The 25,061-nt window shown below is 38.1% G+C and overlaps 1 protein-coding gene across 9 annotated transcripts in view; it reads left to right on the top strand.

The window, feature by feature from the left end:
- Nucleotides 1–399: 399 nt before the first annotated feature.
- The window catches only part of HEATR5A (HEAT repeat containing 5A), a 73,509-nt gene continuing 48,847 nt past the window's right edge, over nt 400–25,061 (top strand). For 5 of the 9 annotated variants that reach the window (XM_075503105.1, XM_075503104.1, XM_075503102.1 and 2 more), the window contains exons 1-7: nt 5,764–5,932; nt 15,714–15,797; nt 17,305–17,568; nt 18,651–18,862; nt 23,507–23,615; nt 24,145–24,294; nt 24,554–24,725. In XM_075503105.1, coding sequence (XP_075359220.1) covers nt 17,443–17,568; nt 18,651–18,862; nt 23,507–23,615; nt 24,145–24,294; nt 24,554–24,725 — 769 coding nt within the window. In that variant the 5' untranslated portion in view covers nt 5,764–5,932; nt 15,714–15,797; nt 17,305–17,442. Of the gene's footprint in view, nt 521–5,762; nt 5,933–6,035; nt 6,181–6,528; nt 6,547–15,713; nt 15,798–17,304; nt 17,569–18,650; nt 18,863–23,506; nt 23,616–24,144; nt 24,295–24,553; nt 24,726–25,061 lie in introns of those variants that run through there. The other 4 variants (XM_075503098.1, XM_075503106.1, XM_075503099.1 and 1 more) reach the window with 4 other exon arrangements.

Genomic DNA, 25,061 nt, shown 5'->3' with positions numbered 1-25,061 from the left:
CACACATAACGGTTTTAACTGTAGTATTATTATTGAGACTTTCTATACAGTTTGTTTTTATTTCCTTTCTTTTCCTGCAATAATTAGATCTGGACCAATAATAATTCTTTGATTAGACTGCTAAGGTTGCAGTTATACTAATAATAAATTTTGTGTGACTTCACACATAGGGTGGGTTTCTTTTTGCCCGTAACAAGATTTTGCACTCAACAGCTCCTGCAGACCATTGCTTCCCCATGTTGCAATGGCACCCACTTGATGGGCTGCTGGATATTAGTCAGCCTGTGTGGTGTTTTTCACCAGGCCCTTTAATGCAGCTGCAATGTCTGATCTCGTTTACCACAAAAGCTGCATGAAAGTTTCTTTCTTCGTTGTGACTCAGTGCAACTACTGCACTTTAGCCCTTCCTTGAGAACAAAGTCAGTTCCATCAGTCTGAGGCATCTACTGGGATTTAAAAGTATGATCTGGTGAACCTCAATCTCACGTCTGGTATAAAAACAGCATCTTTGGAGAAGGAGGTATGAATCTTTTAAGCTTCCATTATTTTCTGCTTTTAGTCTCTAATAGCGTCTACTTTGCTATATGGTCTCCCTCAAACACATTACGTTTCTCTTCTGGAGTGGCAGTGTGCCACAGAGGGCTAGAGCGGTCTCCAGAAATCCACAGGCATTACCTGAGGTCTGCCACCAAACCCCTATGTGACTGGCTTAATTTCTTAACTCCTTTGCATCTCAATTCTCATCTAACAAATGGGTATTGAGTTTTTTTCAGTGTGTTGCTACTTAAGACTGTACATTGAGTGAAACAATGTCTACCACTGTGTTTAGTGTATTGCACAGCACAGTGAGGCTGGACTGTCTGTGAGATTCACCAGCTGCTTTATATTAGAAATCAGGGTCGCAACTGCTGGGCGAGAACAGAAATCAGAGCTGCCTCCATAATCTCTTTCTTGGGAAGACAGCACCCAAAGTTTGCGACTCTCTCTTAAGAATTTAGTGAATTTGGTATCTCCTATTCCTTCTTATTTTGTTGAAGTTTCCCGAAAGCAACTCAAAATTTGGGAATCCCTACAAGATTCTGCTACCAGAAGTACTGTGCAACTACAGTTGAAAAGTAAATGGCATATGTGGACAAGAGAAAGAAACAGCAGATAGACTAGCCTGAATAATATGACTATATTACGCATTTTCCATTTAAACCAATGCTGTCCACTAGTTCAATTACTGCCAGTGTGTGGCTTTGGGCAAAGCAATTTTCTGCTCCACTTTTTCCATCTGTGAGACAAAGAAAGAGTGAAAACGGGAGGAGAAGAGGTTTAAAACCATTGCTTTTTTCCTCTTTCATTAAGGGCAAAAAAATCATCTCTGTTCCTCTTTTTGTATCAGAAGGCAGTACGCTCTCACCTCTCTTCACCTTTGTTGGGGCTACAGGAATTTGCCTTTCTCTACCTCCTACCTTAGCTTCTGCCTCACAAATGTGACCTGAGCTAATGTCCACAGAGCGCTTTGAGTACCTCAGTGAACGGCATGGTATCACTACAAATAACACCCCATACTATTTCTAAAATAGGAGTGACCCAGGCAGCATGGAAAAGTAAATAAATGGTATTCCTGTTGCACTGTTCTAGTTCATATATACTTATGTATCTTGTCACTGTGAATTTAAGATTGCTTTCTATTCACTTTAATTGTGTTTGCCTGTGTAAGTGCCACAATATATGCCCTCTTACATCAGTATGTATTAAAAATGTGCAAGTAAGGAGCTTAAGGCTATTTAGATGTGCTCCGTTAGAAAAGAGACTGCAATGTAGGTTTTGGATTAACAGTGAAAGCAAAAGGTTCTTGGGAGGCCTTAATATTCAGTTGGCAATCCATTTCTAGGTCTCATTAATGTGCAGCTGATTCTTGTCAGAATACTTTATCCAGGATTCTTCAGGTATTTAATTTAAAAATTTTCAAAATTATATTATTCATATTTACCAGTGAAGATTGATCATTTATTCACATGTTGAACTGTTTGAGATGTATGTGTCATGGTTTCAATAGGACTCATTTCCCTTTCTTATTTCCCACTTCCATTTTGGTAGCTGTATCTAACATTATCTAGGCATGCATAATACTTTTATTTACATTTTAGGATTAAAAATAACAGCAGGACTGTGTAATTGCTTGGCAGGAATTCAGACTTTGTATTTTATGATAGTACAAAAACCAACTGTATTGGGAATAAAAAGAAGTCTAGCAGTATTTAAGCATGAAATAAAAGCATATATTATTTTTGATATTCAATGTGTAAAAAAGAAAGATTCATAACTAAGGCTTTGCAAAAGCTAGGACAGACCAAACTGTACTGGATTCTACATACCTCCAGAAGGCAGCTACTCCAGGGACCTGAATGTTTCACTTTTGGGATTAGAAACACTTAGTTACTGTCTCAACAGAGGGAGCACTGATGGGCAGCCATGGATGCTAAGGGCTGCAGCAGTTCTAGAAATGATCATGTTATAATGTTTATAGGCACATTAATAACCTTCCTCAGATTAAAGCCAAATGTAAGTTGCCTGTTGCTGTTGGTGTAACTGTTTGCAGAATCAGACCGTAATGGTCTGACCCTGTACTTAAATGGGTATATAATGGGTATATATAATATAATTGCAAATATAAAATAAAAATAAATGTTCAGTCTTATAATTAATCTAAAGACATTCCTTCTTACTGATTTTAAAATAGAATGGAATTTGGTTTTGTTTGCTATGTAATTATTTGGTGATGTTTCATCTGCTTTAAGTCAGGCCCCTAGTCCTGCGATTCTTACTCATGCGTAGACAGGCCCACTGAATTCAAAGGAATACATTCTTTTCTCTTCCTCTAGAGTCACTGAGGATTACAAAGCTGTAAGAAAGAGAATATTTAGCTCAGAGGCATATGTGACTGTACAGATATTCTACTATGACTGGAATTTGTATGGCAGAACTGATTCATGCTCTAAATCAGTCAACCCACTTTACCAAAATAGACTAACTAATGAGAAGACTAATCAGTAGGTTTGTGCGTTGCAGTTATGTGCCAGTTGCTTATTTTATTAAGTAATTTGCTATTGAAGCTCAGTCAGGACTAATGGGGAAAAGGGAAATTGAATTAATACATGGTGAATACATTTAATTGTCCTATTTTTGTCTGTTTCAGAACAGAATACTATAAACTTGCATGACAATATTTTTTATTTCAGATTGAAAAGCAGAAAGATAAAACTGGCATGCATTACTGCTGAAGTACATGCTAATTTGGATCAGTGCATGGTTAACACTCTGTTGACCAATTTACGGAAAAAATCGTATTAAAGAATCAAGGTTAGCTATGAATCCAATAAATACAGATTCTTACCCTCATGTAAGCACTGCTGGCACAAAGCAACCCTAAGGCTGATATATCCGGAGATGGAAGGAGCATCCCACATCAGTATCCCTCATTATTCCAACTGATTCGTATGAGTTGAGCATTAACAGAGCACTACTTAGAGCTGATATCATGTATACTGGGGGCTGCGCGAGGTCATTCTTGGGAAGAACTGAGCAAGACTGTGTATCTTACTGATGATATTTTGTCTTGCCCTGCGCTCACGTAACGTTCAGCGTTATGAGATACTAATCTTGAGTGGGACTGTGCCTGTTACCACAACAGAGTGAATAATCATCGTAATAACAATAATAACAGCCATAATCTTCTAAAAATTATTCTAGATTTGGTTTTGTTTATTTGTTTCTGAGCTAAACATGATCAATCCTTCACAAACATTACAAGGTCTTTCTGTTACCTCAGGACTGTCAGGTAGAGCAGCCTTTGGTTTTCTCGAGTTCATTATGGAAAACATCATAACACCAACAGCCTTTGAATAGAAATTGTTCAGATGACCTTTCTCACAAGTTGAATGGCAGATCTCTTTATGTTGAGCAGCGGCAACTCATCTTCTGATCAAAATGAGGTTAACTGAGCAAATAACTCTTTCCTGGGGGTGTACGTTATTTTCAATACCAGGGGTTAACACCTTTACACCAGTAGGAGTTTGTAGAGTTGATTTCTGTGAAATATACTACAGAAATAGTTTCCTGCTTCAGGTGTGAGGCATTTATGTATTCTTCATTACCACATCCATTGGCAGAATTTTTTTGTAAAAGGTCATTGCATCAATGCTCGTGTTTCTTTATCGCTGGTGATTTAGTAAAAATGAAACCAGTGTCCATATACGGTAATGCAGCCTGGTGCTCTTGGCATCTATAGCAAAATGTAATCAGGCAGTTCTGTGTGCACTCTTTGAAATGCTCCTCAGTGGTATCATCGACATGACTGAATACAGATGTGCATAGAGGATCACACTGTATGTAAACTTTACATGTTGAACCTATTTGGAGATGAATTTACAAGGTCATGTAAGGGCTAGACATGATTTCAGCTCCTACGCTTATGCATCTCAGGCATTGTTCCCTCCCCATGATGGTTTGCACCACTTCAAAGAAGACGGTTCCAGAGAACCCACTTTGTGGAGAGGAATCTTAGTTTTCCACTTTGAGGTTTAACCAATGTCACACTGTGGGAATAAGAAGACAAGAGATCATCTTTAAGATTTGTTGTCTAGTCAAAACCAGTGTTTCATTCCAGAAAGCATTATTTCTTCAACTTTGTAGCAGCAGCTGAGGTAGCAGAATTAAAACAGAACATCTCAATTCCGCCAAACTAACTTGTTGCCAGCAGAAACCGGACCTGATGTCTGTCTTCCAGTTTGCTCTGCTAGATACTTGGTAGGATGCAAAAACAATCCAGATGTGGCTGGGCATCAGCTACAAAACTACAGTAAGATTATTGTTTGTTTATTTTTAAACTAAAAAAATGGTTGAGTGACATCTGTTTTCCCTTAATGAAGGCAGAACTTCAACTCTGAAGGCAGAATTCAGAAAAGAAGATCCCCCCAGCAGAAATTTTCTCATGACAGTGAATTTGCTTATGAACATTTCCAAGGGTGGAAGTCCATTCCTGACGACGTAGCAACCTCTTTCAGTTGGAGCACCTATGCAGTAGAAAAAAAACAGGTGAAGAACCCGGAGGAGCCCATGTCTGACCTTGTCAGTAAGACACAGAATGACTCGGTGACTTGGGATCCCATCTCGATTTGAGTTCAAAGCTTACACTGATGAAACCCAAGTGTAACAACTTTTGCAAACGTTGGGTTTGGCAAATGGTTAAGAATATAAACGGGGTGTTTCTGTAACCGTCCTGGTGTAGCGGCAGGGTCCCTCTCCAGAAAGTACAGACGGGTGTCTGTGGGGTGGAGTGAAAATCAGAAGTCACGGCATCTGATCGGAGCCAGGTACAAATCGCAACAGTGCCAACTGAGCCTCCTTTGAAAAAATCACCAACGGGGTTTTTTTGTCGTTGCTTTCGGTGGGAGAGGGCTAGCTCCGGCCTGTGCCCCCCTCCCGCTGCTGCAGCGAGCGGGAGCAGCGCAGAGCTCGTTCCCCGCCACGGCGCCCAGGCGGCTGCAGAGCCACGGAGCGACCCGGGGGCGGTGACTCCGTCCCCTTCGGCACCCCGACACCTCGCCGCGGCGTGGCGGCTCCCCCCCGCCGCCGCCCCGGGGCTCCGCGCCGCCCCAGGCCGCTCCCGCCCTCTGGAGAGCCGAAGCCCGCGCCTGCCACCGCGGGCGCTCGATGGCTCCGGGCCCGATTGCACAGCCCTGAGCGAGGACACCGCCCTCCGCCCTCCCCGCCCTCCCCCTCCGGCGGGCGGCAGCGGTGGCGGCCCGGGCGCAGGCCCCCGCCGCCCCCCCGCGCCGGAGGAGGGAGGGCGAGCGGGCGGACGGAGCCGAGCGCCGCCGCCGCCGCCCCGCAGAGCGGCGCGGGAGCCTTGCGGCGGGGCGGGCCGGGCCGTGTCAGCCAGGTACTGCGGGCGGGCGCGGAGGGGCGGAGGGCGCCGGTCCTGCCCCGCTAGCTGCCGGGGCAGGCGGGGAGTGGGCGTCCGAGAGGGCGAGGAAGGGGGCGCGGGGAGCCCCGGCGGCCGCCTGGGCGAGGGCGCGAAGGCCCGCGGGGAGCACGGAGCCGCCGGGGGAAGAGGGCGCGGATGACCGTAGAACAGCGGGGTGCCAGCCCCCCCGCCGGGCGGGAGGGGATGCCCGGCCTCGGCGCGGGGTGAGGAGTTGTGTGAAGGCGGGCAGGAGGGCCGAGGGGAGCCGGGGAGCTCGCTGAGGGGCTGGCGCTGCCCGAGGCCTGCGCCTGCAAAGTGCTCGATCACCCCCGGAGCTGTCGGGGTGGGTGGGTGAGGCAGAGAAGCCGGCGGCCGGGCGGCTCCCGGGCTCCCTCAGCCCGCCCCGTCCTGTCCCGTCTCCCGGCGCTGCGGGGCAGGTCTCACTGCCGTGAGGGGAGCGGAGAAAGGTCTTCTTGTCGGGGGGGCGAGGCAAGCCGGCCACACGCGTGGTGCCGTCCGGGGGGCGTCCCACCACGCCGCCTGGGTGCCACGGGGAGGGGCGGGAGAGCGACCGTGCCCCCGGGTTTGGGGTAAGCAGGGGTGGGGTGCGGGGTAGGCGAGGGTGGGTGTTTGCCTGGTACGGGTCGATACAGATCCTAAGACTCCAGGGACGGATTTGGCATTCACTTGCAGCGAGTGTACATGTTTTTAGGGGGCTGCTTTTATATTTTCTTATAAATCTTTTAAATTAAGAATAGTTCGGGGGAAGGGTAGCAGCATTGGACATTGCAGTATGCAGAAATGTTATTGCAGGCTATTGCAGTTTGAATTCCTGGCTGCCCAGATAGGACAACGAGCGAGTCTACACCGTATAACTGGTAAAAACTTTGCACAGGGATGTAAAACCTGTAGAGTTGCATTAGTGTTGACATTTTGGAATGAGGGAAAGAGTCATAGACGTTGTAAGTTTAGTTAAAATAAGAGTAAAGTTTATTGAGATATGGGTGGAAGGGTGATAAGAGAGGAGGAAGGCGATAAAGTTAAGGTGAGTTCAGCTTTGTGCTTCAGTAAATGAAATTTGATGTTTTTGGAAGTTAGGATTCATTATTTGTCATGTTTCTTTAAGTGTGGGTTTTGATTTAGTAGGACTAGTCATTTATAGTTGTGACCCTGAATTGTATTAAACTTTTATTTTAGTCTCGCATGCCAGAAATACTTTCCCCATCTTCAGAAACAGTCAAGCTATATGTTTTGGTGTTTTGCTACCTGATATGTAATATTCTCAACTCATGTATGAAATAACAATTGAGACCCAGAAGACAGATTACTTCTGGTTGTGTGCTGAATGAAGTTTGGGTTTCTCTTCCTTTTCCTGATAGTTTGACACAATGAAAAGGAGGTGGGGGGAGGGAGGAAGCCAGTTTAATGTTACACTAAGTCTAGCAATATATTGAAAACTTGTGCTTGATTCTTGAACAGAGGATTGTTTTTGTTGTCAGTAAAATATCCAAATTACTGACTAGTTCATGATGATGTATCCCAACATGTCAAAAACTTTGTTACTCAATGCAGGGTGATCTTCTATTTTAAAATTCAGAATATCCTAATGAGGTAGGAGGTTAGAAACACCTTCTCACAAAACCATTTTCAGATTGTGGGATGTTTGTTCTATTCAGCTCTTACCCTTGCAATTTTTACTGTTTTAAGGAAGCAGAACCTTAAAAAAAGACATGAAGTATGTCTACATCTACATTGCAAACCAAAAAATAATGAAATCTCTATACAGTTACATTTTTTGAGCTATTTCGGAGTTTTCTTTGGGGAACAGCCATTTAAAATATCTAGAGAATCAATCATCACAGTGAGGTATGGCAGTGATTTATGCCTGGATAGTGGTCTCTGATCTGCCCAACAAGTCTCCTGCAGAGTCTGCACCTGTGAGGACTTCTGCTGCTAAATTTCTGTATTGGTGTATTCCAGTGCAGTTGAAGTCTAGTCATAGCACTAGTTAACCTAGTACAATGACAGCCATAACGATTTTCAGGAAAAATAAGTATACTTTTCCAGGATTTCAGGATATCTTCAGCAAAAATTTCCTGTGGTTTAATTTAATGCTAAGCTGGACTGGATTTAGCATTTACCTTAATGGAAAACTGGTAACTAAAATCAGCCTGCACTTTGGATTATCTATATGCATGTATATCACCTACTGTAAGTCAATTTAACATTTTAACAAATAATTTAATTCCATGAAACTCCCATCATTGTGACAAAAAAACCCTGTCAGTATACTCAGTTTGATATATTTTGGCTATATTGGATAAACAATATAATCTACAATGTTGTTGGGAGTAAAGCCATGTTCAGACATATATTGAAATTATTTTTAGGATTTAGGTGGATGTTTATAATTCCGTTATTTTTGTGCACATGCCTTGCTATCACACCAGCTTTCAAACCTGCAAAGAAATAAACCCAAAGTATTCTATGCATTTTCATTCAGATTGAAGTTAGTTATTGCTTTTTGAACTTAGTCAAATTTTTTGGGGGGGGGGGGGGATCTTTTAAACTCACTTTGTCAGAATCAGATTTCCAGTTATGATACTGTTTTTCTAACTATTAGAAGCATTGCTTAATTGTTTATATGCAGTTTGCCAGGTTGCCTGTAAATAAAGTAATGTTCTGAGGTCCCTGTAATGGAGCCAAGTTTATCTTTTGACTTAAAACTTTCGGAAATGAACCTAACTAATATTCAAGAGTTGTGGGTGCTAGGGGGGACGGACCGTGCCAGTAGTGCCTGCTGTGGAGCTCGGGAAATGGCTGCTTTATATATTTCAGTAACTGAATGTAGCGGTTTCTTGGTTTCCTGGAATAGTTCTTCTCATGTGGAGATAAAGATTAAAGTGATGATAAGAAAAGCAAAGTACATGTACTTTTTAACACGATGAATGAATGTCTTCCCAAATCTGAGTTTTTTAAAAATGTCTTGAATACTTTGCATTGCTAGAACAGCTATTGCATTTCCAGGCACATTTTTTCAGGGTATTTTTTGTCTAGTTATGTCAAGCTTTGTCCTCAAAACTTCACAGAAATCATTCAACATTCCTAGAAGACATTGTCCTGTCATTTCTTTCACACTTCAGCAAATGTATATTGTGTTGTAGTTCTTATCAATGTCACCGTTATGTATGAGGGTTGTGGGTGGTCACATTCTTTGTGTGAATATTTTTAAAACCAGCAACCCCAGAACAAGGATTCTGATAGATTTCACTTAGATCTTTGTTGCCTTTAAGCGTTGTTGCTTTTTCAGATACAGGGTGATTCTTCTGAAACTTGGAAATCAATAACTTTTGATAAGCATTTTTTTAGGAAAATCAGTCATTTGGAACTGTTCCTGTGGGAGTAAACAAGTACTTTGTTTGAGCATCACTGTTCGCAAAACATCAAAATACAGCCCTTTTGTTTTGCAACACAGATGAAAGTAGCTGAGAAACTAACAAGAATTCTGTCTGGGCTGCATGATATTTGTTCTTTAGCACAGCGTGAAATGCTATGTGAACATGGCAAGACCTACATGGGAGGTGCAATATATGAAGATGCACTCGGATTACATCTTTAGCAAGTACCTATGTAAATGCTACTAAATTTTCAGTGGTAGAATAGATGCATAGTTTTCCTGGGGCAAATTGCTTCATCCAGAACACTGTTAAGCGGAGACCCTGAAAGAAAGGCATCTTGTTTCAACATCTGTGATTTCAGAATCGTGTTTCTAAGCTGGCTAATTGCATACAAAAATATAACGTAAGTGGAAGTTGTCCCAGTTTGAAATCTTTAGCAGTAATTAGAGGAAATGGGTGGTTGTGTAATAATCTGTTATTTTTTGTTGCTCTTAGTCAAACAGATTCTTCATTGCTTTTTGCTATTTGGAATAAGCACATGATGCAAGTGTGTACATATTTTTATTTAAAAAGGAAGATAGTTTGATTTGTGAGTAGAATTGAATCCCTTCATAACACAGAATGTGCAATAAAACATATGAGTACTCAACTGCGAGATTTACTATCTGGTGCGCTTTTCACATGTTAGTGCACTTAAAATCTGATATTAAGAGTTACAGTTCTGCTTGATTTAAAAGTCTTAAAATCTTGGACCTTCTCCTCCGTGGCCTGGTTTTTGTTTTTCCATGCGCTTTGGGTTGTGGTCTTGTGATGACCTTCTCTCGTGGCCTGTTCTTGCAAACTGCTGTCGAATATCACTGTTAGTCCCATCTTCTCCATGCTTGGCTTCAAATTTCCCCACTGCTGACCAATATAACATAACACTGCAAAATACCTGGCATTCTTATGGCAGTATATTAATTTTGCATGAAAAACAATCAAATCTATTTGATGCCAGGGAGTAATTTGGTCCAAATTGATGAGACCGATCACTGATAAATTCAAGCATGTGTGTGTATGCATTGAAAGACTGGGCTCTGATTTCATAACCTCTTCGTACTCCTCCTCATCAAGGGTTTAATAAATTCAACATACCAACGTTTCTGCTAAAGAAACAGTCGGTCTTCAGGGGAGTTAATTTTGTCTTTCTCTCTTTTTAATTTTTTTTTCCCTCCTCTTGGTGTCTTGGTGCTGAAATGCCCTAAATTTGCTTGTATGTTTTCTTTGAAACTACATGCAAGAAAGCAGTGAAAGGGCATATAAAATTCTCGGCTTTTTTTCAGTGGAGTGGGAGGCCAAGAGTGATTAGCACTGTTGGACATAAAATGTATGCAGAGGGGTCAATGTTATGTCGGGACCAGCAGTTACCTGCCATTGCTGCACGTCGCTCTGCAGAGTGAAAAATTTAAGGGTTCTGTATATAGAGAAAAGGCACAAGTTGGCTGAATGCTGAGGATCCTGCCACACAAAGGATATTGGAGTACTGATGTACTTATGCTGACACTTTTATTTAGCTTCACCTTTTTGTGCTGAAGATTTTGAGGCAGACTTTGCTTCTGTGTTTTAGTTGGTAATAGTTTGTAGAAGTCAATAAGTAAAAGGCTGCCCTGTCTTTTGAGTAATAATAAATACCTTTCTCTAGCTGTTGAAAATTGCCACTTCAATATATTTCCAGTGCCTAAACTCCAAGTTCATCTGAGCTGGAATTTTAGTTCTTTTTTATTTGTTATCAAATTATTAAGATTCTGTCATTGTAGTTTATTTAAATTAGATTATTTCTATGTGTGCTATAAATTGTAGCTAGATTGCAGCTGAAGATAACTCAATCCTTCATTCCCTGGGCAATCAGGTCTCCCGTTTGAAGTTGCTGGGAGTTTGATCCTGCACTTTTTTTCTTCTCCAGATCCCTGTGCCTCCTCATGTTTGCCTACTAGCATAAATGGTACACTGTAACTATTGGATTTTGGTCTATGTTTCATTCATCAGTAGCTGAATTTGGCTGGTGCTTTAAGGTGGTTTTTCGGCCCAGCTGGCAAGAAGAGCATCATACTCAGTTTCTTGTCAGAAGTAAGCCTGAGGGAGCTGGGCAGGAGTTGTGTTTATGTTTGGGAGACACTCTAAATAGGTATGTGCAAGGGCTTAACATAGGGTTGAGCATCGATCATCTTGCCATGCAGTCAGCTCGGATGCATGGGTAACGATCATCCCATTAAACTTTTAAAACAGTGCTGCAGGAGTAACATTGATCTGAACTGTTAATGACTAGAACTAAACGTGTCAGGCTGGAAGGCTTTCTCTTAAATGTATTGGTTCACTACTTAGTTAGATGATAATAAATCTTGCTTTCTGGGCAAAAACCCATGAATTTGAAGTCAGTTAAAATACCACTGTGATGCAGTGAGGGACAACTTGATACTAATGAACGTGCTTCAGCTCTGTTTTTCAGCAGTGTCATAGTTATGACATTGATTGTGTAGTCAGCCCAATGGCAGCCATTATGAAAACACTGGTAATTTTTTAATCTTACTCATTACTATTACTCATTTTTTACTATTACTCATTACTAGCAATGAGTAACAGTGATAATTTCTTAGAAGAATAATGTCCTTTTTACTTCTCTGCTAGACTAGTCTTCAGTACAAAATTGAATCCACAGGTTTATTATCTTTATGCTTTATATCAGATTTAATGCAGAGTTATTTTAGTACTTGTGAAATTAGAAAAATATAAATAATTATTATAAAGTTATACAGCACTTTATTTTCTTCACTATGTAGTAGATGTAAAGGACCTCAGTCCTCATCTAGACTGTATACTAGATGCTCATCTGAGTATCGTGCTCAGAGAGCTCAGGTTGATCTGATTTCTGTTTGAGCAGCACTTGTTCCTGGCAAAGACAAACTGCTGGAACAACAAGAGATCAAATGTGAGAAGTCTTAAAAGAAAATAAATTTGTAAGTACATACTTGATCTGTGTGGTAGTTTCCATTACTTGTGCTGATTTTCCTTGAAATGATGAGTCATAATTTAAAGGCTTAATTTTTTTAGTGAGAGATCAGTTAGGGGTCTGCTTTATTGCAGATTGTCTTTTTTTAATTTTTTTTTTTTATGCAGAGACAAAATATGCCATGAGGTGAAAGGAAGGGGAAGAGTAAAATTCATTAAGTTACCACTACTGCTGATAGCTTTTCATTTGTTGTGTATTAATTTTTGTCTGAGACTTCCATGTGAAAGAAATACAACAGTCTATGGACTGCTTCCCTCAGCTTGTAAAGCCTGAGAAGATTAGCTATCTCAGAACAAACTTGATACATGTAATAGATCTATTTTGAATTTCAGCTTGGTTTTTTGGCTCTGTTATAACTTTGTCATGGGTGATCTGTTGGTTCTCATATTTTAAAGCCAGTTGCTAAAGGCAGCTACTCAGATCCAACTTCCCCTGGTTCAGTCATCTCTTTTTTTTTTTTTTTTCTTTTTTTTTTTTTTTTTTTTAAGAAGACTACAAGTCCGTTTTTTCTCTCTGTGGTTTATCAGGAACTTCTGAAACTCAGTTGCTGTTGCCTTTTAATGCTTGATTCACCCTATATTCCTTTCAATTTACAGGGCAGTGTTCCATCTAGTGCTTTTTCTAAGAGCTTTTCTGAGCTCTTTTCCGATCAGTCTTGAACAATCCTGCTTGCCAAATTGGCAGTCGGCAAATGAAAACTTTTTCATCAGTAATAAGTAGGAACAACTTCTGCCTTGTCCAATAAATCTTTGTGACAGTTTTGTAGCATAGTATAAATGTAAAATAAACTTACCTCATAGGAAAAAAGAGGGATTTTTGATTGATCTGCTCTTGTAGCACTGATGGGAAAGTAAATCTTGTAATTACTTCAGTTATCTAAAGACAAAACCAAAAGGGTGGTGCATCATGCTAGCTAGAAAATTCAGATTTTTTTATCACCCATGTATGCCTTTTGATTTTTGTTGATGGCATAGTATGTGTTTCATTCAATGAAATTTCACATTTATTTTTCCAGATTTCTTTTTCAGGTTGAGAAGAATCAAAATCATGACACCAGGGGAAAGGGACTTGCAAATAATTCAACATTTTTAAACATGGGTTTCATGTAAATATGGATGCATCTTTACATGCTTAGCTTGTACTTGCATCGATTTACTAGTGTGTGAGGCTGTTCAAGAAACTGTAATAACCGCAATGACTGGCGTAACATTCAGTCTTTCATCGTGCTTGCATAGCCCATCACGTGGGTATGCCATGCCTCTAATTAGAGCAGAGTTGCACAAGTTGCACTTGTCTGGACTGTATGTGTTTAGGTTTGATGTTTTCTTCTGCACTTAGAAATTGCCTAGTAACATCTTGTATGCATAACAAGGACATATTTAATGTTAATCAAACCCAGCTTGTCCCCATATTCTGTGCTTGTGTTCTGTTCTGCATAGCCTTGTAAGCACCGTGCCTTTTGTGTTGTTCTCCAATCTGACTGTAAAAACCAATATGCTGCAGTAAAAACTTGATTCCCTACATTCTCGCCTTTCTTCTCACAAGGTTGTATGCCTGTGCCCTTTCTTTATTATTATTTTTGAAGCTTCATAAGTATCTCTGGTGTGCAGGCTTACAGCTCATTAAAGGGAGTCTCAGTAGGTGTTTGGGATAAGTTTTTTTGATAGGATGGAGAGTATACTATTTTGTACGTAGCTTTGTGGAACCAAGGTTTGCTTGTTGGCCAGCTCTGGAAAGATCAGGTGTGTGATTTTTTTGCTGGGTGGTTAGTTCTCAGTTTCTACAAAACTAAATCTTACATAATGAACAATCAGCCTCTGTAATTCGGAACTGATAGTCTTTCCTCTGAGAAATGCTAGCGTTTCTAGTCATGTTAGCAGGTGTTCATTATAAAGGTCAGCAACTACACCATAACATTTTTCTTTTTTAATTTAGACTACGCAAATCCTAAAAAAAAAAAATAATTCCAGTTGTGTTTTGCAAATATGTGCTTATATAGTAGAAGTGTCACATACAGAAACATGTTACAATAATAATTGCAGTGGAACAACACAAACTTTTATCTTTGACTAACATTAACAGAAGAATGTATGTCGGCAGTGTGAGTTGTGGGCAGGATAGTTGACAAAATGTAGACTCATCCAGGTTGGAAGGGGCCCTAGGAGGTCTTTTTGCCCAACCTTTTGCTCAAAGAAGGGTTAACTCTGAGTTCAGACCAGGTTGCTTAGGGTTTTGTCCAGTCTAGCCTGAGAAACCTCTGAGGGTGTTCTGCAGCCTCTCAGCATCTGTCCCAGTGGCTGATAATCCTTCCAGTGAAAATCTTTTTTTTCTTCTGTCCAATAGGAACCTTCTCCATTTCAATTTATGACACTTCTGGTATTATTCCCTGACATACACTTCAGTAAAGAACCTGTCTTCATCTTCCTGGTAATCTTCCCTTGTGAAGGCTGCTGTTAGGTCCCCCTGAGCCTTCTCTTCGCCCGGCTGAACCCTGGTTTCCCAGGCTGAAAGAAGTTTAGACTACTTGGAAATCTATGCGTACTTTTAATTTCTTCTTGACTTCATTCTTTTAAAGACTGATTGAAAACTGATTACTTTTAAAATAGCATGCAACCTGTATTTCATGTCCTGCCAGGCTAGGTTCAGGTTGAATGAGTTTTAAAAGGAAATGGTTTTGCCCATTGATTCGAGTATTAAAATTTTATCTGGGAGCTAGGAGAATGGATTGATAATCCTCATGTCTTTTTGTATCCATAGTATTGTACGTGAATATTTCAGAACAGTTGAGTCACCTTTACCAGCTGTGCTGGTTGTTGATTTAGACATGAGTGCTGTTGCATTGTTTATGACTTAATGATAAGGACATGGTCATTCATTATAGCATTCCAGATTAATATAATAAGTATTTTCCACCTTTGCTTTTTTAGATATATTAAAGTCATGTAGGTCTGGTGAAGGCACTGAAATAATCTTCCTAGAAAATAATTATGGTATTATGCTGTCTGAGCTTACTTTTTTTGCTTGTTTGTTTTAGAATTAATCTGCTTTAACAAAACAGAAATAAGAAAGGTGGTTTCAGTAGTTAAATGAATCAACTTGTATGGTGAATATGATGGGTCTGCCCAATTCAAATGCAACATATAAACAGCTAATAATATTTATGGAGCTCCAGTTCAGTATTTTTTGGTGAGCTATTAGCTAATAAAAATTGTCAGTATGCAAGACTTTGGAATTCTTGGGTTTTTTTGTAGAACAGACACTTGTATTTCATGTGCTTTTTAAAAGTCGATTTTTGTGTTAACTCTTTTTCCAGAAAATTGAACTCTTGACATCCTTTATCCAAGAACCCGGAGCAGCAGAGAGACAGTTTGTGCAATGAGGAGAAATTATCTGCTAGGTAAGTTAAGTGCCAACAATCTGTGATCTTTTCAGTTGGGGAAAACGCTATGAGTTGTAATCCTCAGCTCTGTACGTAAGTTGAATCAGTTGCTGTGGTAGCAGGTGATTTAGATTTACTAGACATTGGGACAGGCCTTGGGTGAGGTAAAAAGAAGGGTTTGTGACCTGTACGTGTAATTTCCATGCTGAGCAGTGATGAAACTCTACTCAAATATTCAATGAAATACGTAATCCTACTTTTTTTGTATGTTTCAAAAAACGTGAGGATAGAGTTAAGTTCTGTGAGTGTTCTAGGAGTGAGATAACTGGTAAATTGTGAACATCTATGTACCTAGGCAGACTAAATATATGTAGGTGTGCTTAGGTATGTATATTTATCTCTGGTTGTCATTTTACAGTGTGGTGCTTTGTCAAACTGCCTGGTATTTCAGGTAAATTTGAAGTGACAGTTCATTATAGTAAATTAGATGTGACTAATTTCCTCTGTGAGTAAATTTTACATAAAAAAAGTGTAGAAAGTAGTAAAGGTAACCTTCTGCTGTGCTTTTGATGACAACCCGAGTACTGAATTATTTACCATTGCTTTGTATTGTCCATTTACTGTGTGATGGATCATTTTACACTATAATATTGTTACTGCATAGGAAAAAAATGTATGTTCAGCAGTCTCAGTGACCTCTGGAAAGGATAATTTGTTTGGGAGTTTAAAATACAGTTGACATTTTACCAGAATCTCCTTGACTATTTTTGTTTGCAAAGCCTGCAGAATATTATATTTTGAGTTTGAGGCTATATGGCATTTAAATAGTGGGGAAAAAGTTTATCATTAGAAGTATTTTTCATCTTGATTTGCTTCTAGTTATGCCTGTTGACAATGTGGAAATTCCCAAAATAGTCCGAGAGACATAAGTAAAATATAACTTCTTTAGAACTTCGAGTTTTTGAACCATCCTTTTTTCAGGTGTGGGGGTTTTTTTAAAAAAGACAGCATTAGAGGTTTGTTCAGCAATGAAGTTCTGTTTTTTCTTTATGCCTTGCTTAGCATTGAGAATATATAAAGTGTTTGAATAAGATGTTAGCATTTCTATTTGTGAGTAATATTAACATGAGTTTGCTAAGTGTAGGTTACTGCTATTGCTGCACTTAATTCTAGATCGCAAAAGTCTTTATGTTTGGGGCCAGCTGATCATTACTTTCAGGTATATACATGATCAAGTACTAGTAAACATCACTTCATGCAAAACAAGACAAAGAAAAAAATAGTAGCTCAGTGCGAGCCCCTCTGATTTTTAAGTATACTTAACTTTAATTCGTATATTACATCAATACCATTATCTCATTTCCAAAACCATTAAGTATTACTAAAGCCACCTAAATAAAACTACTGTAACCTTTTTTTTCTCTTTTTAATTATACGTTTTCCTTTGAAAGTTTTGTTTTAATAAGCCAAGCATAAATATAATATAATTGCTGACTTGCTAGTAATTTTTTTTTTTTCTCTTTAGGTGTTTAAACTTCTGATACAGTCACCACATATTAATGGGGAAGAAAACCTGATTGATTAACACAGTTCTGGTAGTGGGTTTTTTTTTTTAATCTTATTCCACGGTGTTTGAGAAGAGATTTGAGGAAAATTTCAAGGAATGGAGTTAGCTCACAGTTTACTACTTAATGAAGAAGCATATAACCAGCTTGGTGAATTTCAAAAAGCAGAGTTCATTTTTGAATGGTTACAGTTTTTGGAAAAACTTTTACCAGTGACGAGCAGAGTAAGTATAATGAGACTTGAGAAGAAAAGCACATTATAGAGCTATTTCTCTCTGCCTTTTTTTGTTATTTTGTTTAAAAACAAAGAGCAGTATTCGGTTTCATTTGCTTCATGTCTTTTATGTACACGCAATGAAAGTATGTTCACTGTTAGCAGTAACTTTCTAAATGTTAAAAGTTTTTGGTCACAGCCCTTCAGGTGACAGAGCCACTTGTCCATTGAAAGGAATTTGAGAAATAAGCATTAAGTGATTTTTAAAATTTTTTTTTTTTTTTAACCTCAGATTATTACTGCAAGATTTTGCAACCCCATGATGAAGAATGGCAGTCATGCTTCCACCTAGCATGGCACAATTATTTGGTAGTTGGCACAGTTCTAGCAAGCAAGAATGTAACATCTTTCTCTTTGTTTTTTATTTTCCTAATAATGTTTCAAGCCAACTGTCTAATTGTTTGCTTCACTGTTTACTGCATATTAAGTAGTGTATGTGGATATTTAACAGTAAGCCAACCTAGATAGTGCTATTTAAGAGTTATGCTATTTGTGTTAAAATATGTGAATTAAATACAGTACCAGGCTCTTTAATTTATTTTTTTTAAAGAGCATTTTTAAAAATTGAGGTAAAACTGAGATAGATGATTATTTTAAGGGAAATTCTTTCCTTTCTAATGCTCAACTTCTTGAAACTCTGCTAAAGTTCTTCTTTACTACTTATATTACTATATTTATACAAGTTGTTTTATTTTAAAACAGGCATAAAAGAAGCAAGAAATGGCAATTTTGTTTTAGCAAGATATAACTATTCAAGTGCCGTAGGGAAAATACTCTAGAAATACTACTAGAAAGAATTATGCTCTGAAAAATGTGATTTTTTTTTTTCTTTTTTTAAAGAAGAATAAAATAATCACATATTTGAGAGGGCTTTTCTTTAAGTAGAAAGGTGCAATAAAATGTTAATTTTTAATTTAAAATGTCAGAGTATCAGTATGGTAATAATGAAAAGTAAAGAGAATTAGCATTAATTATCTTTAACTAACTTTTAAATTTAACTGAAATTTAAGTGGTTACTGATTTTATTTCCAGGCTGATATAAGGGAAAACCAGAAGAAACTGGTTGAACAATTGACTTCTTTATTAAACAATTCACCAGGACCTCCTACCAGACGGCTTGTTGCCAAGAATTTAGCTGTACTTTATAGCACTGGAGACACTTTTTCCGTTTACCAAACAATTGACAAATGCAATGAACTCATTCGGAGTAAAGATGATTCACCAAGTTATCTGCCTACGAAACTGTAAGTATTTTTTTTAACCCCAGACTTCAAATCCAGTAATACCGAGAGAGACAGATTTACATGGTGAGAAGTTAATGTAGGAGAAGGTAGGCTCCCTCATTTCTGCCCATTGTCCAGTAGAAGCTTTGTACCATATGACACACAGAATTTGGGAGCCTCCCTGATTAGTATCATTATTGTGGGTGTATCTAGCTGTAAAAAGTAATTTTTTCTTTGGTGTTACATCTCTAAAATTTTTAGACTTGAATTACAAAGAGAAACTGAATTCATCTGAAACCTGAAAGCAAATTCAAATTGTTTCCTTCCCTCTAGGTATTGTAACAATTTTATTTTAATCATTTAATGTATGCTGCCTTCAGGGTAGAATTATGAGTGGTTAAGTACTTGTGTAGCATTTTATATATTCCTTTCTGTGTCTTTACTGGAAAGTTTTGAGTAAGAAGTTCAGCTGCATGTTTTGGGGGGAAAAAGGGTCAGTCAGTGCTTTACAACATAAATTGCCCTTGAAAGTTGAATATATTATAAGCTTAAAATATATTTTTCTTCCTTATTTAGAAGTTTCTTGTTATGATTCACATAAATATAACATAAAATTGCTTTAAAACTACTTTAAGCGCATTAAAACGCTTTAAAATCACGTTACTTTTGAAGCATTTAACGCAGAGATAATTTGGTGGCTTATGGGAGTCAGTGTAGGTTGCATATGTTAGAACAAGATTTGACCTACCTAGCTGGCTAGTATTTACTGGATCCACTGGAAAGAAATGCATTAAGTGATTTGAAAGCTAAGCTAAATTTATTTAGGAGCACAGGAATGCTAAACTTGTTGCTATCATTCAGAACTATAATGACCATAGTATGCTTTAAGGTAATAGGGTAAACTGAGACTGGTTTATGCTTTATGTTTTTGTTCAGTGAGGGGACAAAAACCAGCTTGCAATACATATTACCACATTGAATAAACCATGCTTTACAGCAAGTCAAACAAATGCTGCTTGTTACAAAAATGATGAAGAAAGCTTTTCATAAGTAACTTATTTAATGTTAGTAAAAGAAAAAAAATATTCACCTGACATGATGCATCTGAGTTCACTAGCACAGGACAGATAATAAAACAAAGAATGTGTAGATATTGTATATGTGCAGCAGGAACCAAAAGGGTAGAAGAGAGTTTGTGATCTCCAGCCAGACAATTGAAAGTCAGACCAGAGAGAATACCAGCAATGGATAACACAGTTATGAGTGGGCAGGTGTTTGAAAAACAAGGAGGAGGTAGTATACTGCTGAGCAGAGCAGTAAAACAGAGAAGGGCAACAAGCGAAACACAATTATTGAGTACTTTTCTTAATCCAGCTGGGAAACTGGATATAGTTAATTAGAAACATCTGAAATGTTTGAACTAAACACCTAAAGCCTAGCCAACAGAACAGAGAAACGTGAACTGTTACTGCAGGATGTGAAACCAAATCTTAAGGTACAGCAACATTATGAATAACTTTAATTCCTGAAACAATGCACATCTTTCACTATTGTGAAGAAAATTAAAGGTAGAGATAGTAAAAGATCATTGTGCATTAATGATACAGTATACAAAGCAGAGCAGAATCTGTCTTCCTTCTTTGCTTCACATACTAATCCTGTTTCTGACAACCCAAGTGAAGTTTCCTGAAAATAGATTTTTGCAAGGAGTCAGTTGTATTTTCAATATCATAATATTTTTTTGTTTCCCTCTTGTTCCAATTGACCTCTTGTGCAGTCTTTTGAGTTAAGAATAAGTTTGCTATGAAGGGTTTTAGTCCTGCAAAGTAAATTACTGCTGTAATAGTGGCTCCTCAACAGTGAGATGCATTAACATTATATGTGAGCTGTAGTATGGGACAGAGCTCTATGGGTCTTCTTTGCTTCGGCTGCAAGGTGCTGCACTGGAGGGTGTGGGATGATGTCGGCATAGAAAGGATGGGATGATGGAGTCCATTGGCAGTAAGGCAGAAATGGCAAAGACAGACCGAAATGGCAGATATCCAGACTCTGAAAGCAGAGAACTAGCTGGGGGAGAAAGAGAGAGGTGGCAGTATTCAGAATCCTGCTGGGTATGTAAGCAGTCGTGAGGAGAGGAAATAAAAGATGAAGTGGAGAAAAAGGTAGCAGTAAAATATAGTTTACTTCAAAAAAGGTTTGGAAAACGGATTTCTTATAGTACTGACACTGAGACAACAGGCTACAGAAAAATAATTGGAACTACAGAACTCTTTATTGAGTAAAATCTTTCATCTTTGGCTGCAAGTATATGGGATACTTGGTGTTCTGTGAAGAAAGACTGCTTTTTTTTTTTTTTTTTAAATCTTGATTAAAGTGTTGTCTTTGTTTACCATCTGTCCTTATTTAGCATACATGCCCATGTTGTATGGTAGCAACACTTTGCCATCATTTGTTCACAATATGTTGATTCACCTGGAAGCTCCTTTAAATACAGTTTCCAGTGAATTGTTCTCTTATCTCATAAATTATCATTTTTATTCCTTCATATAGGTGGAAGATGGAAATGTTTTAGGCAAGCATTTTAAGAAGAACCTTAGTTAGGTGCTCATCTCCTACTAAAATTGAGCGTGATGTCAATGCTATATCAGATCAGATAAACGGGTCATGTAGTATGAATACAGCTTATTACTTTACTTTAAATTACAAAGTTTTAAAGATATCCACTAGGGCTGTTTTTAAACCATAAGCATTTTGAAAGCATTTGGCTGGTCAGCAAACTTTCATAGCTGATCTCAGTGCTATTTTACCACATGTTTAAGTATCTTAGTTCTGCATTTTTGTTGGTACCTCCCCAAGTACAATTGTTAAGGCAAAATTTGAGAGAAAACAACTTAAAGGTATCTTATAGAGAGAGTCGTATATCAAAATGGAGGTGTGCTGCCAGGGAGGAAAAAACACAGGCAGAGAGGCTTTTCCCTGCCAAACTTGTATAAACTTCTGGCTGTTGCTTGGGATTTGACAGATAAAATGACTCAATAGTTAATACAGTTTGAACTTAGTGAAGAAACATTTGTGGGGAAAAAAAATAGACAACTAGAGCCATGATACAATTCTAGAAGGCAGGCAGAAGAGCTTCCTAAGTCCTATGCTTTGAGCTTTTATAGAAACTGAAATATTGATGTGCAGAAGCAGCTGGATTCTCAACTTTAGTTGACTAAATGTTACTCATCAACAGATATTGCCACTTTGTTGCTAGAAATCACTTTTCGACACTAATTGACTCTGTCCTATAACACTTAAGCACATGGCAGTACAGCCAACCATGTAAGAGTGTTTGCAGGTTATACCATCATGTAATAAGGCAGTTCTGGTTTGGTGTTTTTTTGTTATATATTTGTTAAATATTCCTCCTTTGAGTTATGATGTGAAATATATATTATTTAGTCTTGAAACTAATTAAAGAGAGTATCTGTGACCATCAGATGATCAATTTTGTAGTAAGATGGTGCAATTGTAATTTTATGCCCAGCCACACCATGAATAAAATTAAAATCCAAACTGTTGGTGTGTACTGAGTTGGATAAAAGCAATAATGAAACATGTTGCTTTAACGAAAATAGGATTTTGGTATGATAAGAGATAAAGAATATGAGTTTTGTTTTTCTTACTGTGCTTTGTCATTTAGGGAATTACTATTAATATTAAATGCATTTTTCTAATTAAGAATGTTTTCAGTATGAGATTTTAAAATTCTTTATGTGAAACTTGAATTCAGTTGGGCAATAAGTATAATGTTGTTTTCTTGAAGGGGGTGCTGAGCAGCGTCACTGCATATTTAAGTAGGTCTGGCCAAATAGGTGAATGCTGATTAAAGATATAATTTCTTTTTTCGTTGTATTCATAAAATTAATTTGTTTAGTTATAGATCTGTCAACACCAAGTGTTTTCCTTAATTAATTATTCAAAAGGAAAACATTCTTTAATTAAGCAACTCTTTCTTTATTTCTTTCTTTTTTTTGCTCAATATTTAGCAATTTTTACTTTTGCTGAAGGAGATGCCAATGAGGACACAGACTCTAGTTGTCAGGTATTTCACCTGGAAACTAAATTCAGAATCTCTGTGCTGTGAAAAGGACATGGGCTTATACTTTTATTTCCTTCAAGGTGTTTCCTATTATGTATTGTTATACATAAATGCCAGAATTTTAATTACTAGACCATTTGCAATGGTCTACTATTGACCATTGAGTTGTAAATAAACCTGTCCCTGGCTACTTCTAGCAGCATCTGCTGTAGCACAGTGCCATAGACTACATGATGCAGGGCATGCTTAGTTAGAAATTAATGTTAAGGTTTAAAGGTGGATATGAAAATTGTATTCCTATCGTAAAATTTATTGGAAGATTGCATTACCTGAATTCTTGTATTATCCAAGTTATTTTCCCAACCGTTCTATCTGCATTTCTCCTACAGCGTGAGTATGTGCCACACACAGACCATTTTTTTTTTTTTTTAAATAATCCACTTTTGATAATCCACTTACATTTTTGGGACATTCTATTTAGTTATTTTGTTGTTTGCCCATTGATTACGTTAGTCGTCTTAATCCCGTTCATCTATTACTGCATCCATTTTCACGCGTCTTTGGATTTGCTTTTGTTTTAGTGCTGCGGTGGTATGCTTGGGCTATTTATACAAAAAATTGGGAAGAATTTTGGGAAACAGTTTTACTGACACCGTTGGGAATGTGCTTAAAGCAATGAAGAATGCAGAGGTATTGGAACAGCATGTTTAAAAAAATGACTGGAAAAATAATAGGATGTTTACTGTTGGTAGCTGGACCAATGAATAGGAGAAAGTGCATGATACCAAAATATGAAAAAACTGTGGAAAGTCATAGGATAAATATCAATGTCTAAATTCCAAAGAATTACTGGAGAGTTAATGGATTATGACTATAAAGGATGGATCATAGCTATTCTCAAGCTGATTTCATGAAAGAACTTGATAAACTAGAAAATCTAATTGCCTTATTAATGAGAACATTTTTGCTCCAGCTTGTACTTCGTGTTTTGAGTTTTAAACTGCTAGTGACTACTTTCCAGTAGAACATAGAATTACTATTTTCACTTGCTTATAGTGTTACAGAGCAAGTTATCTGCTTTAACTCACATTCGCATAAAAAGATCTCTAAAAGTCTAAAACAAGTAAACAGTGGTTTTGGTATTTCAGTAGTCGGCATTTTGTATTTCCAAGGAGCTTAGGGTTACAAAACTTTAACATTTCTCTCTTTCATTTTTCAGTCTCAAGGTCGTTATGAAATCATGCTTAGTTTGCAAAGTATATTAAATGGTTTAGGAGCTGCTGCTATCCCCTGTCACAGAGATATTTACAAAGCTGCCCGATCTTGTTTGACAGATCGATCCATGGCAGTCCGCTGTGCTGCTGCAAAGGTAAAGTGCTTAAAAATAGCTGTTTTTATTAAGTAAGCTCCCTAAATAAAATTCTATTTTAATGGATGATGAACACAGCAGTAAACACATTGTTTGCTTATCTTTATTTCTTTGATATTGCCTTGGCAGCAAAAATTCAAGTCATTTTAGTATGAAGCAACGTGCTTATTTTGTTAACTCTGTGTATTATGTAGCAAGCTAAAATTTGTACTCAGTGCTTTTCCACATCAAACCATTTTTATTTCCCTTTTTTGTCTAGTGTCTTCTTGAACTTCAGAATGAAGCAGTATTTATGTGGAGTACAGACCTGGATAGTGTTGTGACCTTGTGTTTTAAATCCTTTGAAGGTTCCAACTATGATGTACGATTAGCAGTTTCAAAACTTTTAGGCACAGTATTGGCTAGAGCTCTAACATCTAAACAGACAACAGGTAAAGGATGTACTATCGTTTGCTGATTACTCATCTGTAAAAATCCGTCAGATGATCAGAAACTGTCAAGTTCTGTTGAAGCCCAAAGTAAAATCACAGTGTAAACTCCATCTGGCTGTGCATATCTCTGGTTTGGTGTTTTTTGTAACATTTTTCTTGTGAAGTGCTGTGGTTTTTGTTGTGCTAACCCATATACATTTATATTTTTATAAAATCATAAACGAGGAAAAATATTTGATAAAACTAGTTGGCTCTGTTACAAGATTGTTATCGTATGGAGAGAAATTAGTAGCCTCAAGAATTTAAAGGCAAGATTAATTTCAACAGTGTAGAAAA

The sequence above is a fragment of the Mycteria americana genome, chromosome 5 (genome assembly GCF_035582795.1).
Source record: "Mycteria americana isolate JAX WOST 10 ecotype Jacksonville Zoo and Gardens chromosome 5, USCA_MyAme_1.0, whole genome shotgun sequence".
Lineage (NCBI taxonomy): Eukaryota > Metazoa > Chordata > Aves > Ciconiiformes > Ciconiidae > Mycteria > Mycteria americana.
This window is presented reverse-complemented; position numbering and strand designations above follow the sequence as displayed.